This window comes from Sus scrofa, chromosome 8, assembly GCF_054392235.1.
Source record: "Sus scrofa isolate SSC_HxYL_T2T_F1_AM1 chromosome 8, Sscrofa_HxYL_maternal_Yorkshire_Landrace_v2.0, whole genome shotgun sequence".
Taxonomy (NCBI): domain Eukaryota; kingdom Metazoa; phylum Chordata; class Mammalia; order Artiodactyla; family Suidae; genus Sus; species Sus scrofa.
This window is the reverse complement of record NC_139390.1, coordinates 36,841,322-36,860,158: the sequence shown is the minus strand read 5'-3', so window position 1 is coordinate 36,860,158 and position 18,837 is coordinate 36,841,322. Positions and strand designations below refer to the sequence as shown.

The 18,837-nt window shown below is 36.5% G+C and overlaps 1 protein-coding gene across 7 annotated transcripts in view; it reads left to right on the top strand.

The window, feature by feature from the left end:
- GABRA4 (gamma-aminobutyric acid type A receptor subunit alpha4) overlaps positions 1-18,837 on the top strand; it is a 100,235-nt gene that overhangs the window by 38,750 nt on the left and 42,648 nt on the right. For 5 of the 7 annotated variants that reach the window (XM_003356906.5, XM_021101169.2, XM_084971948.1 and 2 more), the window contains 5 exons: positions 10,141-10,208; positions 11,277-11,497; positions 11,676-11,758; positions 14,385-14,528; positions 16,229-16,381. In XM_003356906.5, coding sequence (XP_003356954.2) covers positions 10,141-10,208; positions 11,277-11,497; positions 11,676-11,758; positions 14,385-14,528; positions 16,229-16,381 — 669 coding nt within the window. The remainder of the gene's footprint in view (positions 1-10,140; positions 10,209-11,276; positions 11,498-11,675; positions 11,759-14,384; positions 14,529-16,228; positions 16,382-18,837) is intronic. The other 2 variants (XM_084971947.1, XM_084971951.1) reach the window with 1 other exon arrangement.

The following is an 18,837-nucleotide window of genomic DNA, read 5'->3' as shown; positions in this document are numbered from 1 at the left end:
AGGTATCAAAATAATTAAAGATAATGCTATGGAAAAATCCAATAGCATGCTAAGATAAGGAATAAACTGGGTGGAGTATCAATTCAGATACAGTGGACAAGGAAGTCTTTTAGGCTAAAACATAAAGGTGACAGACATGGAAAGATTAAGCAAAAGTTGTTCTTAGGCAGAAAAAAAAAAAAGCAAGTGCAAAGATTCTGAGGTAGATAATAAATTAGTGAGATTTATACAGTAAAAGGGATCCAGTATGCCTGGAGTTAGAAATCAATAGGAAGAATCTCATGGGATTATCTTGGCTTTTGGTAAAGGAGTTTTCTTTTTGTGAATCTGGGCACCACTAAGGTATTTTAGGGGGTGAGGGGAATGACATGGTGTGACTTAGATTGTAATGTGATCCCTCTGGTTGCTGCATAATAAAAAGAAAGGCTTAGATTTGGAGGTGGGGCAATATTAGAAACAAGGAGACCAATGAAAAAGCTTTTTATTCCTTGGTTCTCTCCATTAAATTAATTGTGGCTTGGAATAAGATGGTAGATATAGAAAAAATGACTATAAATGAATAAAAGTGGGATATATTTTGGAGGTATAATTCAACAACAATAGGCAGTGGATTCCATATGGGTGGTGAAGGAAAGGGAGAAATCAAAAATGACTCATTTTTTTTTTTTTTTTTGAAAAAGTACATCAATAGTCTTGCCTGATAGGTATGATTGCTGCTATTGAGTAAAGTAGATTGGAGGGCACTGGAGGAGAACAGTCAAGGGAGGGGGGTGAAATCAAGAGCTCATGTGTGGCTATCTTTAAGCTTAGGATGCTGGGGTGGCATCCTAGTGGTTGTTCATGTCTTGGTATCAGAGGAGAGTTTTGTCTGGAGTCATCAGTATATAATGCTGTGAGAATAGAGTAGATGTATAGAGAAGACTATAGAGAGAGCAGAGCAAAGAGCCCAGAACCACACCTCAAGAAAACGTTAACAATTGAGTAAGGGCAGAAAACACAATTGTCAGAGGAGTTCCCGTCATGGCTCAGCAGAAACAAATCTGACCAGTATCCATGAGGATCTGGGTTCGATCCCTGGCCTTGCTCAGTGGGTTAAGGATCTGGTGTTGCCATGAGCTGTGGTGTAGGTTGCAGGCGAGGCGCAGATCCTATGTGGCTATGGCTGTAGTGTAAGCTGGTGGCTACAGCCCCCATTCGATCCCTAGCCTGGAAACGGCCATATATCTTTGCCCTGAAAAGACAAAAAAAAAAAAAAAAGCTTGTCAAAGGAGAATGGAAAAGAGTAGACTGTGATGTAGTCAAGAGAATGGAATGTCTTAGGAAGGAGTGATGAGACACTTCTCAAGTTCTTCTAAGATACTGAGTAAGATAAGGACTGATCACAAGGAGATATTTAATTTTATTTACTTTTCGTCAAAAATTCATCAATTGTATAATATATACTGGACACTCTTGTAGGATGGCACTGAGGATACATTGGCAAACAAAAAAGACACAATTCCCTGCCCTCCTGAGCTGATACTCTGGTGAAAGAGACAGAAAAGGGGCAACAGAAATAAGCAAACTATACAGTGTATCAAATGTCAATAAAGAACTCCTATCAAGTAGTATAAAGCAGGCAAGGAGGTTGCAGTTTTAACTAGTAGTTAGGAAAGGCTCGAAGGGATATTTGAACTTGGTCCAAAGTAGGTAAGAGCATAAGCTGGGTCTTGTTAGAAGAGAGTCTATGCGCAAACATGCTAAGCGTGGGGGTGTCACTGCAGTGAAGTTAACAGGGCCAAAGAGTAAGAAGGGGTCAGTGAGAAACAGGGATGAGGTTGTGTAGATCTTTGCAGGCTGGTGAGAACTTTGCTTTTACTACAAATCACATTAGAAGTAACTGATCAGTTTCCAGTAGGGGTGAGATCTGAAAGGGCTAATTTTCAAAGGCTTGCTTTGGTTACTGGATTGAGAACAGTGAATGGCGATCAAGGGCAAGTGCAGAAAAGTTTTTAAGGTAAATCGAGCAGGGGACAATGGACATTTGGATCAAGTTGGTGACGGAGAATTTGCAAAGTTGTAAGATATGATTGGCTTCTAGCTATATTTCAGAGTTCTAGTCCACTGGTGACAGCAAGAATGTGGGATGCAAGAAAAAGTGAGGTGTCTAGTGGGACACTTAAGTTTTTGACTTGAACATCTAGAAAAACAGAGTTGCCAAGACTATGGTAGAAGCAGCTTAGGGATGTGGATGAACCATTTGTTTGTGGGATACGTTAAATTTGACTTACTTCCTAGGTATAAAGCGAAGATAAGCATTAATTTTATTGGCCTATAGTTGATTTGCAATGTGGTATTAGTTTCAGGTGTACAGCAAAGTGAATCAATCATATATATAAATATATCCATTTACAGGGACATGGGTGGATCTGGAGATTCTCATACCGAGTGAAGTAAGTCAGACAGAAAAAGATAAATACCATATGATATCACATATGTGGAGTTTAATAAAAATGATATGAAAGAACTTATTTAAAAACAGAAACTCACAGATTTTGAAACAAATCTTATTATGGTTACCGTAGATGAAACCACTCAGGAGAAGGAAGAATTGGGAGGGTGGGAATAACACATCAAATAGATGATTAATGAGAATTACTGTATAGCACAGGGAAACCTACTCAATAGTTTGGGATAACTTGTATGGGATTGCCCTTTTTAAAGGATTAGAAGTACCATAACCTGTTTGTATACCCCTGGAAATAGACTAGTAGAGAATAACTTAATATAGAGTGGAGGGAAGGGATAACTGAAAAAAAGATGTCTAGAATCCAGAACACAAATCTGCTTTCTTAAGCTCTTGGTTTAATAAAAAAAGATGTGCTGGTGCTAATGTATATTTACATGTTCTTTAGGGTAAGAATATGCAAAATACATTTGCTGAAATAAACTGAAAACCTAGATACAGTTTATTAATAAATTAGTGGATATTTAGATGATATTTCACTGGGTTGTGAGTTTTCTTTCAGATGAAATAAATATGTCAATTTGCATTTTGTATATTATTAAGCAAATAGCTGCTTTATTGTCTAGGCCTTTTTAATGTTTTTGTTTATTTTTTGTTTTTAGTTTTTTGATTTTTTAAAGTTTTATTGAAGTATAATTGATGTACAAAGTTGTGATAATTTCTGCTCTACAACAAAGTGATTTAGTTATACACTGACATACATCCCTTCTTGTTCAGATTCTTTTCCCATGTAGATTATCACAGAATATTGGGTAGACTTCTCTGTGCTAGGTAGCAGAGCCCCACTGGCCAATCATTCCGTATGCCATAGCGTGAATATGCCAGTCCCAAACCCCCAGTCCATCCCTCCCCACCATGTCCTCTTTGGGGCCCATAAGTTTCTAAAGTCTATGAGTCTGTTTCTTTTCTGCAAATAAGTTCATTTGTATCCTTTTTTTAAAGATTCCACATATGGATATCCACACAAGTGATATCATATGATGTTTGTCTTCCTTGTCATTCTGCAGTAATTCAGATTTACTTCACTTAGTATGACAATCTCTAGGTCCATCCATATAATATTTTTAAAAAACTTCTGCTGCACTGAATTGGATTCTGGATTAATAATCCTTGGCTCATGTCACACTCCCATTATTGGTCCAAACATAACCTTTTTATTCATCCGTCTATTCATTTATTCATTCATTTATTATAATACAATAAGCACCCACTTAAATCATTAAACCGCACAACCATGACAACTTATTCTGCTCTATGGTCTCCTCTATCCTATTTTTTAATCTTTCCCACCCAAAGTGACCACCTTTCTGAATCTTGGTTTGAAGTATTGCATCGCTTTATTTGAATAGCATTTTAGCGCAATTTTATTCCTTAATAAATACATTTAAAATTTAATAATTTTTAACATGATACTTACAATCTTTGGATGCTTTTTTTCACTTGATTGTGTATTTACAAGATTCCTTCTTACCCTTGTGTATTGCTGTAGATCATTCATGTTGACTGCCGTGTGATATTCCCACTGCATCGAAACCAGCTGATTCATCTGCTCTGTTGGCAGCAGGCATTTTGCTTGTTTCCAAGACTGTGTTGCTGTGAATATTCTGGCCCAAATTTCCTGCTGTAAATGTGCAAGAGTTTCTTTTGCATATATATCCAAGAATGGGTTTTCTGGATCTTAGTGTAAGTGGGAGTTCAACTTGATGAGATAATGCCAAACTGTTTTCTCTGGTGGATTTACAAATTCAAACTCCCATTTACAGTGAAAAAGAGATTCAGGATCCACAAACTCTTCAACACTTTAGTAAAGAATATATAGGGAGTTCCCGTAGTGGTTCAGTGGTCATGAACCTGACTAGTATCCATGAGGATGTGGGTTGGGTCCCTGGCCTTGCTCAGTGGGTTAAGGATCTGGTGTTGCTGTGAGCTGTGGTATAGGTCACAGATGAGGCATGGATCCAGCGTTGCTGTGGCTGTGGTGTAGCCTGGCAGCTGCAGCTCTGATTCGACCACTAGCCTGGGAACTTCCATATAGCATGGGTTCGGCCCTAAATGCAAAAGAAAAAAGAATATATATGTATATGTAATTGTATATATCTTTTCAAATCTTTATTGCCCACAAGATTCTCCTCCTATAGCAGGGAACTATATCTAATCAATTGCGATGGAACATGATGGAGGATAATGTGAGAAAAAGAATATGTGTGTGTGAGAAAAAGAATATATACTTCCTCAAATGCATAGCTGGGGAGGCAACGCAGAAAACACATACATATATATATATGTATAACTGGGTCACTTTGCTGTACAGCAGAAATTGACAGAACACTGTAAATCAATTATAATAAAAACTAAAAAAATAAAATTTTCAAAAGTAAAAAACCCCCAGAATTTTCCTCCCGTGAATTGCATTCTCAGCATTTGCTCATATTCTATTGCTGTTTTTAGGACTTTTCTTATTTATTTTTTTGATGGCTTTAATATTTAAAAAGTGGAGCTGGATTGATAGAAGGATCATAGCATAAAAGCAGCATTAATCTTTAATGTCATCTAAGTAAGACTCTATAGTAATTTGCTTTCTTAGCAATATCAATGTACAACTGTCCCTTATTTAATATACGAGAAGGCTAGTTTTTCTGTATTTTGTAAGTGACAAATGACATTAGAGATTTTTTTAAATATTCCACCAAGGTTCTTTGTTGTTGCTCTATCGATTAAAAGTACTCTAAGTCTCCTGATTTGGGGAGACACATTAATAGTGTTTTGTAAGATGTAGCTGGATGCATGGCTTTAGGTGACTGAGAAACTGGAAATACTTCCTCAAATGCATAGCTGGGGAGGCAATGCAGAAAACAAAGTTGACTCCTTTCAACATCTGCAAAACAGCTTAATTCTTTCTCCTGGGTGTGGCAGCAAATTGTACTCTATTACTGGAGAAGAAAATTAAAAAGTAATATTTTGGTCCAGGTCTATATAGCTAAAGTAAACACTAGGAAATTATCTGAGACATTGTTAATTACCTTTCCACTTCCCAAGCAAGTTATATTCATTAGTAAGATGGGAGTATTCCTCTGAAATTGATCTTGGTGGTTTTAGCTCTTTGTTTTTTCAATGACTGTTGAAGATCACTTTGCCTTAGGAACTATCCACTCTATGCAGGAGGGGGTTAAAAACTATTTCCCGATTACCAAAAAAGTAGGATTTTAAAATAAAAGTTGTCTCATGTTACAAAAATGAATATAAAATTATGAGAAGTCCTTCCAAGCTCAAAATTATCTGGTTTCTATGTAATTATGCTCTTAGAAAAGGTTGATTTGAACATCCTAAACAGCAGGGTTAGAGGAAGTGTCTCTAAGAATTATTCTTAATTGCATAGCGACCATTACTCATTGAAAACTGATTTATTGGAAACCTATTATGTTTATGTCCTGGGATTTGTTCGGGGAAAGGATGCAAATATAGATAAAACACGGATTCTACTTTAATCGGGAAATATTTTTAGCCTAATTGATGTAACAAATGAGTCCCAGTAATTTTGCCTTTGGGGTGATTTTAAAACCACTACTGGAATAATATGAGGAACTCAGTCAAACACATCGTTATTTACCACCTAGCATATGTAAAGCACTGTGCTCATTTGGGATTTGCAAGAGGATTGAGATTTCGTCTTGTCTTCACTGTTAAGGAGGGCGAGACAGATTCAAGCAGGCTGTAATAAGAGTAAGAGAAAAGTCAGAGAAAGAGCTGTAGGAACATAGTTGAGAAACTACTCATGAAACAAAACAGGAAAGATATGCATTGCCTATTATGTACTCGATAGAAAATTATATGTAATTAATTGCTGACAGAATTTAATGATGTAATTAGTTTGGTAAATCTAGAATGTAAATCTAGAGTAATACAAGGGGTTGGGGGGGTTCCCTGGTGGCCTAGTGGGTTAAGGATCCAGCATTGATACTGCTGTGGTTCAGAGTTGCTCCTGTGGCACAAGTTCAATCCCTGGCCTGGGACCTTTCCATACCTCAGGTGTGACCACAGAAAAGCAGGAGTTGTAATTCTGGTTCTGGAGTATATTGAACTTGTGTGAGCTCAGTTTCCAAATCCATAAAGTTCTCGTAAAATACACCCCTGGAGGGTGTTGTGAAGATTGAATGAAATAGCCCATGGGAAGAGCTTGGCGTCCTGCTTGGCAGATGGAAAGCCTTAAATCAATAGTAGTAGTGTCTCTACTTACTGTTCTTTGGGAAAAACCCTATTTCATGTGAGCAGTTCCACACATACATGCACCTTGATCTGTCTCCTCTCCACCTCCACTGCATATCCCTAATCCAAGATACCATCATCCTACCTGGACTAACAATCAGCCTCTTAGAACAGCTCTTCTCCTCTAGCCTCCCTGTAATTCACTATCCATACAGCTGCTGGTAGGATTTTGTAAAATAGATAATTCAGATCATATATTTTCTTTACATCTTTAGTGGTCTCCCAATGATTAAAGGGTAACAAATCAAACTTCTCACCATAACCTATAAACAGAGACAGAGCTGGACTGCAGATCAGAGGGGGTTTTATGAAGATAACTTTAGACCTAGGGGATTAAGCTATTCCAATTGTTCTTTGTCTTTTTTTGCCTAAATTGATTGCCTAACCAGTATCCAAGGGAAAACGTTTTTCTTGGGGAAAACTTGGGGAAAGAACACAGGACAACTGATTAACCTCTGCATTCATTTGCTTCTGCCATAACAAAGCACCACAGAGTGGCTTAAGTAATAGCAAGTTTATTTTTTCATATTTCCAGAGACTTGAAGTCCAAGATCGAGGTGTCAGCAGGGTTGATTTCTTCTAGGCTCTCTGTCCTTGGCTTGTAGATGGCTGTCCTCTCTCTGTGTCTTTACATTGTTCTTCTTCTGTGTGTTTCTGGGTCCCAATGTCTTCTTATTAGGGCACCAGTCGTATTAGCATAGGGTCTCTCTAGTGACTTTGTTTTAAGTTAATCCCCCCTTTTAAGACCCTACCTCAAAATATTATTACTTTCCGAGTACCAGGTGCTAGAACTTTAATATATGAGTTTAGAAGGAACATACTTGAGCCCATACCAACCTCTTTCACTGGTTCTTCTACAAGTTTAAAACTGTCACCATTACATACTGTATACATATGTTGCTTAAAAGATACCACTTTCAGAATATGGGCAGAGAAGGAGGTGCTCTGTCTGAGCTTTTCCCCTGACGTTTTCCTCACCTGAAATGCATTCTCTCTGCTCTTTCAATGGCTCGTGATCTTCCTTCAGATCTCAGTTCAAAAGGCATTGCTTTGAATAGTGGCCAAAAAAATCTAGAGGGGCTTTCCAGACCCACTCCATTACCAGCCTGTTTTGTTTCTTATGAATAATAGCATTCTTCCATTTAATTTCTTTCTTTATTATTTATACTTTGGCTCCCCCAAAAGCACATTAATTCACTGAGGCAGGGAACCTGTGAGTTTTGTTTACCACATAACACCAGGGCCCAGCATGGAACCTGGCAAACGGCGGATGTTCACTCAATAAATGTTTACAGAATGGATACCCAAATGAAATTTCTCTACCAATTATATATATTTTTAGGATCTCATTCAATCTCAAAGATATTTTTGTAATCATATAAAGCAAATACTGAATAATTTCACAAACAAATACTGAGGTCGTGATGCTGAACATAGAGCATGTGATTCTGACCCTATTAAAGTTTGAGAACAAGTATCCTAATTTTATTCTGAAGATTCTTGTCAAACAGTTCCTCTTGTCAGGACCTACTCAACCTTAATTGTTCTGAGTATTATCTCGTCTTGCTCTGACTTGCACCAAAATAGTGTTTTGTTTTGTTTTGTTTCCAACACTTTAGCAATTGTCCTGAAGAAACTAGGAGAGTGATTTCTCCCATTTTGGAAACTTTTAGAATGAAATCTCCATCTGCTAGGGTTCAACACCTTACTGACTTCCTGGATTACCTGTCTATTTCTGGAACACTTTGGTTTTGATAAGCTTATTACGATCATATTTTTGTAGTTGTTGTTTTCCCTTTTCTCATTCAAATAAAAATTCAATTAACTTCTCACACCTATTCTCTCTGTTTTCCAAAAGTGTTATTTTTAAAAAATGAAAACTCATGGCAGATCAACGTGATCTATACTTTTCCTTTCACTGTACTTCCAAAGAATAATTTTTTTTTAGGATACATATTCAAAAACTTTTGCTTTCTCCCTCAAAATGTTTTTCTTTCTATGGCTCAGTCTTCACCACATAGAAACAAAAAATAGTCTCATATTTTTATGAGGATAGCTTTAGACCTAAGCTATTCCAATTGTTCTTTGTCTTTTTTGGCATAAGTCCAGTTGCCTAACCAGTATCCAAGAGAAATAGTCTATCTGGAGAGCAGATGTTATTCTTTCCAGTATGGACTGTGTAGCCTCTGGCCATACAGTGCTATAAACCATCACTTAAGAAATGATACTCAAGAGTGTAAGAATTTTTTACTAGTAATAAAAGTTGATGTGATGTATAATAATATTTTTATCATTATTGAGCATGCTGTTATGTTATGGAGACTGGGACAAGTGATTTACATGTATTATTTCAGTTAATAGTCATTAAAACCTTTAACTCTGATGATATGTGACTTGACCAAGATTATACAGTTAGAAAGTGTTACAGCCAAATGTGAACGCCAGAATTTCTGGTTTTAAGCATTGTGCTAAACCCAGATTGCAGCAGTTTTCCTTTGTTGAAAATCTGTATCAGCCCCATTATCATGATGCTCCCACCTTTCTCTTCTGCCAGACACACTCCTATACTTGTTCCTGAACCAGTCTTAGTTAGCCAAGATTCTTAGTTAGGAAAGAATCTCAGTAGGGGCCATCATGGGAAGGGAAGAGAAACTAAAACTTGATAAGAACTCCCATGAGAGAGTGACTGTGTTCAGGGTCTCTTAGGAGCAATTTCCTTTGATCATCATCAACAGTCTTGCCTGATAGGTATGGTTGCTGCTATTGAGAGTAAAGTAACTCACCCAAGGTCACAGAGCAAGTAGGTGGCAGAGCATAACTAGGTCTGACTTTTAGGAGAGTTTGTCTTTGATTCTACTGACCAATGGATGGTCTGCCTATCGTGAAAGATGACATGAATCATTTTTGTGTTTAAGTTATTTACCAATATCTTCAACTCACCAAAGATGCATTCCTTGCAGCCATTATGGTTTTTTCTTCTCCTCACTCTTGTGGTTTAAGTTCCCTCTTTTTAACAGCTCACCTCTTTACTAAAGGCCAATCTGATGATGGACTATAAAAAAATCACAAAAGCTAAAAGCTTTTGTTCCCTGCACTGGCTGTTGTAACAGTGCCTGGGGGTGATGTATCTTTGGAGAAACAAGGTTCCTGGTAAGTAATTGGGGTTTCTTTTTTGCCTGTAAGTAAATATTGCTTTCTGGTTTTATTGTTCTTTTGTCTACATTTTTTTGTAAAGATGCGTTATCTCACTGAAAATTCAAGATGCTTGTAAAAACATGATACATCTATCTGTCCTTACTTTTTAATTATCAAACCCATCTTGCCTATAAGATTGATAATATTTTCACACTTGTTTACTTCATACTTACTAGGTCCTGTTACTGAAGTAAAAACCGATATATATGTCACTAGCTTTGGACCTGTTTCTGATGTTGAAATGGTAGGTATTTGGGAAATTAAATGTACTTTTTTAGATTTGAAGAAAACATGCAGAAAAGAGGGCAATTAACATTTATTTTGCAGACAGTCACAGAGCCAGAAAGTCAAAGAACAGCTTAAAAAGTTTATAAGTATGATATTGGATTTGCATTTCAGCTCTAACATTTGAGTATTTTTTTGGGGGGGGGGTTGGATTCATTCTCAATAAGAAAAGAACGTTCTATTACTAGTCCCCATAGTAAAATGTTGTACGTAGTATTCCCTCCCCCACTTTGGAACTTACTGAGGAGGTGAAAATTAGAGAGTGTAATTAGTTTTGGTACCAAAACTATCTTGTAGTCCTAATTGCATTTTGAATTCCCTGTTGGCCCAGTTGCTCCCCCCACTTCCCTCTTTCTCACACTTCAAGAGCTTAGAACATCAAGCACTGGTCAGGATAAATTTTTCCATTCAGTTGTGCTCTCTAATATTAAATGTTTTTAGTTTCCAGGTCAAAGAAACTACTTTCCTTTTTCCCTTGACCCTAGGCAGATGTTAACAAATTATGTGGACATAAAATTTCTCTGTTACATATTTTACTTTGTCTTACACATTTTACTTTGTCTTTGCCTGCAATTTTATGATTAATTATGCAATGATATTGGTTACACATCAACTCATTTTGTCACTTGATTTAAAACAAAGTACAAATGTAATTACCTGATGCTGGCAGTTTTATTAAATTACAGTAATTATTCTTGAATGATTAATATGTATGATAATGTATTTATCTAACAAATGTAGATTAAGGTATTAAGGTAGATATGACATACTTTATTATTTTTTAAGATTTTTATTTTTTCCATTATAGTTGATTTACAGTGTTCAGTCAATTTCTGCTATACAGCAAAGTGACCTTTAATTGTTGAGAATCTTTTTGTTCCACTGATTTTTTTTTTTTAAATCTGCTCCTATTTGTTATTTGGGGATTTCTTTTTTGAGTGGGAAAGAGGCTAGAATTTAATGCATTATCTGCATATTTACGCATACTCATCTGTGATTTGAATATGTCTGAAACTAATTTCCTTAGGAATACACAATGGATGTGTTCTTCAGACAGACATGGATTGACAAAAGACTAAAATATGATGGCCCCATTGAAATTTTGAGATTGAATAATATGATGGTAACAAAAGTATGGACCCCTGATACTTTCTTCAGGAATGGAAAGAAATCTGTCTCACATAATATGACAGCTCCAAATAAGCTTTTTAGAATTATGAGAAATGGCACTATTTTATACACAATGAGGTAGTCATTTTTTCTTTTTTCTGTTTCCCTTTTTGTTTTTTTAACTCTTCCCTTTCCTTTTTTCCCCTTCTTCCTTCCTGTCTCTTTTTTCCTTCCTTCCCTCCTTCTTCCTCATTGAGGGATCTGTAAAATTATTTTTAAAGTGTCGATTTTGATTAATTGCCTTTTTCCATCATAGACTCACCATAAGTGCAGAGTGTCCCATGAGATTGGTGGATTTCCCCATGGATGGCCATGCATGTCCTTTGAAATTTGGGAGTTGTAAGTTACAATAAAACTGTTGTTAGAATTTATGACTATTTCATGAAAGCCGATATTTTTATACATCCATGATTTTCCATAGTCCAACATTAAAATCATTGTCCATGACAACAACTGTCCAAAGTTTGACTTTTAGGAGACTGTTTATTATCTAATATATTTAAGTAAAGAAGTAAAAATAACCCTTCCCCCCCCAAAAAAAAATCTATTTCTACTTACCTAGCCTACCTAGATAGCCTAGGTAAATTGACTCATAATTCATAGGTTGGTGATCAATGGAAAAATTCAGGGACCTCTAAACTCCAAGTGTTGGTGATGTAACATAGAAAGTATAAATAACTTTCTTGTTTTCATAATTTAACAGTTTATGTTACAAGCAGAATCCTTTATGACAGACATGAATAGATGAATGTTCAGGGCTTCCTGGCATGACATAGGTTAGAATAAAATAAGCAGCTCTGTTACGACAAAAGTGACCAAAGCCCAACTAAAGAGTAGGAGGTTCAGTCTGCTATGTAGAGAGAGCAAGACAGTATATAGTGCCTTATAGATCACATTAAGGAGTTTGGATATTATTCCTAATGCCATGGGATATCTTTGGAAGGTTTTACTAAAGGGCATGGCATTCTTTGATTGACATTTCACAATTTCATTTCAGCTTTTCTATGGAGGATGGATTATAGGGAAGCAAGAGAAGAAGCAGAGAAGACTAGAGGCTGTATGTCTTAGTACAAAGAGGGTGGTGGCTTAGACTAGAATGGTACCGGGAAGTGTGAGACAGCTGGATTTGGGATATATTGTGGAGGTGAAGGGAAGAGGATGAAATGAATGGGTAGGACGGACTATGGAATTCCTTTTCCCCAAGCTCCTTTCTCAGAGACGGGAGCAAAATGTGATTGCCTTTTCTCATGTCTGCCTCAAATATTTGACTCAATCAGAATCTACTGAAAATAGATACTGACTTTTACTATTGCTTCAGATTCTTAGTCGCACTGATTGTGAAATTGTTTTCTGCTGTTATCTTTGCTCATTGCTTAACTTAATGAGACTCCATTAAGTCACCATTCTTTTTATAACCCTTAGTAATCACAATATTCAATTGGGCTAACTTGAAGCTAGAGAGAATCCTTTGCTCCCTGGCCAGTGATTTAATGAGGGAATATAAAAACAGAAAAGTAGGTAGACAGAAAGGGCAAACTTACTGTAGTCAGAATTTAAAACTATTTGTGCTGTATAAATTTTACCCAAGATAGCTCTAATCTAGGGAAAGTCCTTGACCACCCATCACCCTGCCCTCCCCTCGCCCCCCAGCCTAGTTCTCATAGAAGGCACTCTTCTCATTGGTCCTCAATCAGGATTTGTATAACATAAAGAAATTACCCCTTGGAGCTGATGATTCAAGGTTGGGAATTAAAGAGAGAGGCCCATCATACTTAGCAAAGAAGTATTCTTAATCACTCTGGAAGGAGAAAAATATCATTTAACTATGTTTACATTTCATACGAGAAAAACAGGGTGGGGGGAAAGGCTATAAGATAACCATGAGTAGGATACCTGATTTAAAATATCATGGGCAGGAACATAGCATTCTGGGACTTTAAAAGTATGATTAAACAGGAATATACTTAAGAAGATAAACTTTGGCACATAATTGTATGCTGCTAAATGACAACACACGTCTTATATTTTGTTTTGCAAAGTCATTTGTAAAGATAGTCTCCACAGGTATCAATTCCTTTTTTGCAGAATTAAACACTTTCACTGAGGATCTGCTGTGCTCTAGCCATTTTGGGAAGGTTTGTGGAGGGTAGCACACAATTCATCTTGGTTCTTTTGAACTCATTTGTGTGTGAGCCAAGCTATCTGTTCTGGGTAGACTGGTAAGCAAGCAGCTGGTCTCCATTTGCACTGAACACCGAATAATAGAAAATGGGCTTAAATTGCCGCTGGGAGGGATTTGTTGAAGACAGAAGGGGAAAATGTTCTGATTGTAAGAGTTTAAAGGTAGTGGAACTGGTTGTATAAGTACATCCCCTGGAGAGCTTTACAAACAGCATAGCCAGTTGTCCCCACAGAATGGTTCCCAAACAGCCTGGGTGTTGCCCAGAGGCAGAGTCTGAAATGGGTGACCCCCGGAGAGCTCTCCCAATAGTAGGGTTTGTTTTTCCCACTTTTGTTGTTGGAGTGTTATAGGCAGCATCTGGTACATGTCTAACTGGCAGAATTGCACTAGGATGGAAGAAGTCACTTGGTCAAGTTCTGGAAGTGAGTTAGAAAGGAAAGGAGTAGCCCTTTGACAGGACATTGCGGTGGTGGTGGAGGGGTTATTATTTCTGCTTTTCAACTGTTTATCTTATTGGTATGGAAACATATCCAAGTGCGTTGCCTTAGTTTTGTCTCTCCTCCTCCAAAGCTTTGGCGTAATAAACAAGGAATATGCCCAGTTGCAAGACTGCTTGTTTAATTCCTACAAGTGTCTCAATTGTAAACATGTTGAAGAAATCATGATCAGTACTGTTCTCATTTATTCCATCTTTCTTGGACATGTGCAATCTTCTTCATCATTGACCATCAATGCTGATGGAAGAGGAGCACTGACTCCATCCATTTCTATGCTCTCCTCCAGATGCCTATCCAAAGAGTGAGATGATCTACACCTGGACAAAAGGTCCTGAGAAATCAGTGGAAGTGCCAAAGGAGTCTTCTAGCTTAGTTCAATATGACTTGATTGGGCAAACTGTATCAAGTGAAACTATCAAATCCATCACGGGTGAGATGTTGAACAATTCAAGTCAATGTGGTACTTGGCATGAGCTGTGGGATTTTGTCCTAGCTTGTTTATTGAAATCTCTCGTGTTTTCAGGGGACAACAGAAAATTTCCAGAAAGGGAGTTGAGGCATAAATCACAGTGCAGGATTTCTTTTTTAATATATAAACCTTATTTTTGTCTAAAATAAATTCTGAGTTGGGAAGATGTGAGAAGTGTGTTGGCTTCCTTATTCAGAAACAAAAATCAGGAATCAAATATATTAAAGCTAGTTTCCATAGAATTCTGAGGCAGGAAATCTGACCATTGATTTCTGGATGCTGGATTTCCCCAAATCTTTTTTTTTTCCCCAATGTTTGTTCCTCTTCTTTTCAAAGCAAAATATAAAGCTTAATTATAAATTCTATTAAGGCTATAAATGAAATTTGTCATAGGAGTAGATGGATGGTAATTAGTGATGATTCTTGGTCTGTACTTGCTTTTGAAATGTGAATGGGAGGAATGGTAGGATTTAGTTTTTATCATATTCGATGAGGAAAAACAGCTGATTATTGCTTGTTTTAAAACTATTCCTTACATATGCATCTCACCAGGAAAAAAATATTTTCCAGCCAGCAAGTGGGATTACAAATGTGTTTTGGGAGTTCCTGCTGTGGCTCAGCAAATTAAGAATCCGACATAGTGTCCATGAGGATACAGGATAGATCCCCGGCCTTGCTCCGTGGGATAAGGATCTGGTGTTGCCACAAGCTGCCCTGTAGGCTTCAGATATGGCTCAGATGTGGCGTTGTGTCGTGGCTGTGGCATAGGCCTTCAGCTGAAGCCCTGATTCATTCTCTAGCCTGGGAACTTCCATATGCTGCAGGTGCAGCTGTAAAAAGAAAAAAAAAAAAAAAACAAACAAAAAAAACCTATATTTTAGGAGGATTTGAGGCTTTTGAATCTTGGGCTTCAAAATCTGAGAATAGAGCTACTGCTTCCTAAGTAACTTTCTTAATATGTCCTTTTCAGATGTAACATTAAAAATATTATCAAAAGATACCAGAAATATTACAGTTTATTTACTTATTCATTTTTTAAAGTTTTTGTCTAAATACCAATAAAACATGCCTGAACTCAGGGGTGTTATGTATGGCTCTATGCTAAATGCATTTCTTTGTGTTGTTCTTCACACATATCACATTTAGAAATAAAGCTCTTTCCTAAAACTAAGGAAGTACAGCAGCCTCTCCCTAAGCATTTATGTGTATGTAATGTATACCTTATGTATTTCACTTCTTTCTGAAACTAAGCTTTTTCTTTTCATATATAAATTGTGTGTATTTTCAAATTTTTCTAGTATTTTCCATAAAAGTTAGGGCTAAATTAAGCTCTCCAGAAATGCTGAAAATGAAGGCTAGTTTCTTTCACAGTGTTAGAACTTTAAAATAGAAAGCACTGCAAGAATTTTTTTAAAAAGTTATAGCCCAATTCATTCAATTGCTTAATTACTACATACAACAAAAATGTTTTTCTGTGTGATGATGCTCAAAATCATTTCCACCCTAGTTGGGAACTCCATAATTCTCAATGTTCATGTTGTGATGCACAGAAGATACTTTCTTTGCTTAGAATATTGTTTGTTAGTCTGAAAAATGATTATAAGGCCATTGAATAATTGCCTGCAGAACCATAACGCATTCTCCTTGTGTTTCATTCACAGGTGAATATATTGTTATGACAGTTTACTTCCACCTCAGACGGAAGATGGGTTATTTTATGATTCAGACATACATTCCATGCATTATGACAGTAATTCTTTCTCAAGTTTCCTTCTGGATAAATAAGGAATCAGTTCCAGCTAGGACTGTATTTGGTAATTATAATTCATTTTGGGGGTATTTTTATCCACATTACATTTTGATCATGATTCATGGGACTGCCCTTTAGATATCATTTCTAAGAAAATATTAAACAGTAATATATCAGGCTGTGCTGAGTAAAGAATCCCATTAGATTTCATTTTTATCAGCCGGTACAAAGTAATAAAGCTTAAGAGGATACGGGGAGCCCCTCCCTCCTTTTGGGACCCCATCAGATTTCCTTTATTGAGAACCGACAGTTGAAGATCAAGTATGAATCTCAATGTTATTTCACTTTTGGTGATATTCTTGGTTTCTAGCTTATTGCTGTGTAATTGAATTAAAATCATATCTAGGTGTTAAAATGGAATGCACTGGGAGCTTAAAATAAAACAAATAAAAGTCATGGCTGAATGAATATGAAAGCCTTAGAATAATTTGCCTTTTAATGAAGAGGAACAAAATGCAAATAGCTTAAATGCATTGAATTGGAAGGATTATGTGCTTAGTTTATTAGTTCATTTGTTATATTTGAGCTACATCTTTTTTTCCTGAATACAACATAGTTGTTCCTTTTGCTTTTATAGTGAATAGTTTCTTATAGATCATATTCTTAACCATAAGAAGTCCAGAACACATGTGTTTTAATTTTATAGCTGTTAATAAGCCTTATGCAGGTCATGCTTTGAAATAATAAAATTAGTTACAGTGATATTTATTCAAGGTAATATACCTCTCTATTCTTTTTCTCGTGATTCTCTGTAGCAGAAGCATTCAGTTGTGGGATAAGAATGAACATTGTAGAAACTGCTCTGGAAAGGGAGGATGGCCTCACAAGAAATTCCAATTTCCCTTTGCTTTTTATATTTGGTAGGAAGCCAAATAGACGCTATGGTGTAATATCTCTTGTCATACAATGGCTGAAGGGATACTGATGAGAAGGAACTGGAGATAGGGAACTTCTCACCCCATCCCCAGTCCTCAGAGAAATTCTCATAATGGCTTCTTGGTGTCCTCAGTGGTCTATCACTTATTAGCCCTGAGCCTTCAAAGGGTTATTTCTTCCTGTTTCATCGTGTGTCACAATGGGTTAAGTCATTGAGCCTTCAGCATAAGATTACTATGAAGATTCGATGAGTTAATTTGGATAGAGCATTTGGAACAATGTCTACCACACTAAAAATACTATTTTTAGTCTTTTTACTAAAGTTTACAAAATACTAAAATTTTTAGTATTTTCACTAATTTAGTAATTAATTTTGTAGTTTTAGTAAATTTACTAAGCTTTACTAAATACTAAAATACTTTAAAACTTTTTAGTATTTTTACATCATGTACTGTCATAATGATCAATGACACTAAAAATAGTATGTCACAATCCCATCTACCTCATTTGAGAATCATTACTTGATGCTATAATGTGAATGTTTATTGTGTTTTATAGTTACTGTGATTCGAATGCTTTGAATGCTTTCTTAGTTGATTATAAACTGGTAGCCACTGTTCTGTTTCATTTGTCCCCAAATAATAGAAATTCTCAGTAGTATGGGGAGAGAGAGCATTGATTACAGCTCTACCCACCCAACATTTCCTATCCAGATAAGATACTGTAAGGAAATGAAGTAGCATGTGGTAAGGATACCAATAACATTAATAATGATGATAAGATTTGCCATATACTGATAGGGGTCATCTTTTTTAATCTTCACAATAACTTAGCAAGGTAGGCATTATTAATTTTATATGGATAAGGATGCAGACTCAAAGAGATTAGGAAACTTGTATAAAGGCCTATGTCTAAGTGATAGACCCAAGACAATTTCTGTCTAACTTTGAGAACTTTCTTATTTCTATTCCACCATTCTATCTTCATGGGGGTTCTGAGGATGCGTGTGTGTGTGTGCATGTGTGTGCGTGTGTGTGTGTGTGTGTGTGTGTGTGTGTGGCAGTGGGGGGAGCTTATGCAGAATTCCAGAGCTGCTTAGTGAAAATGTATGATTGTGTGCCGAGAAACTTTGTGGGTAGCTTTTTCCATATGCTTATTTCTCATTGTGCTCATGTGCCAAGATAATTGGTATTGATTAACCAGGGAAATTATGCCCAATAATTAAGTCTTCTAAGACCTAAGATGTGTCAGAATGGTAAATATTAAATTGTTTTGGCTTTCAATGGTATTTTCATAAGGAAATTAAGTTTTAAGTATTTGGGGGGCATTTGCAATCTATGTCATATGAGATTTAGGTTAAAAATTATTTTGGTGCTAATATCTATCTTTCCTAACTCTCATTTTCCTCTCTACTCAAGGAAAGAAGTTGCTGGGTCAGGGATGTCACCAGAGATCATGCAAAAACCAACCAAACAAACAAACAAAAACCAGTGTAAATAGGAACAGTAGACTATGCTAAATTCTCTGGAAAGGCCTTCTACCCCTAAAGTTGTATGCCTCTAAGTTTTCTAATTATTCCAGTAT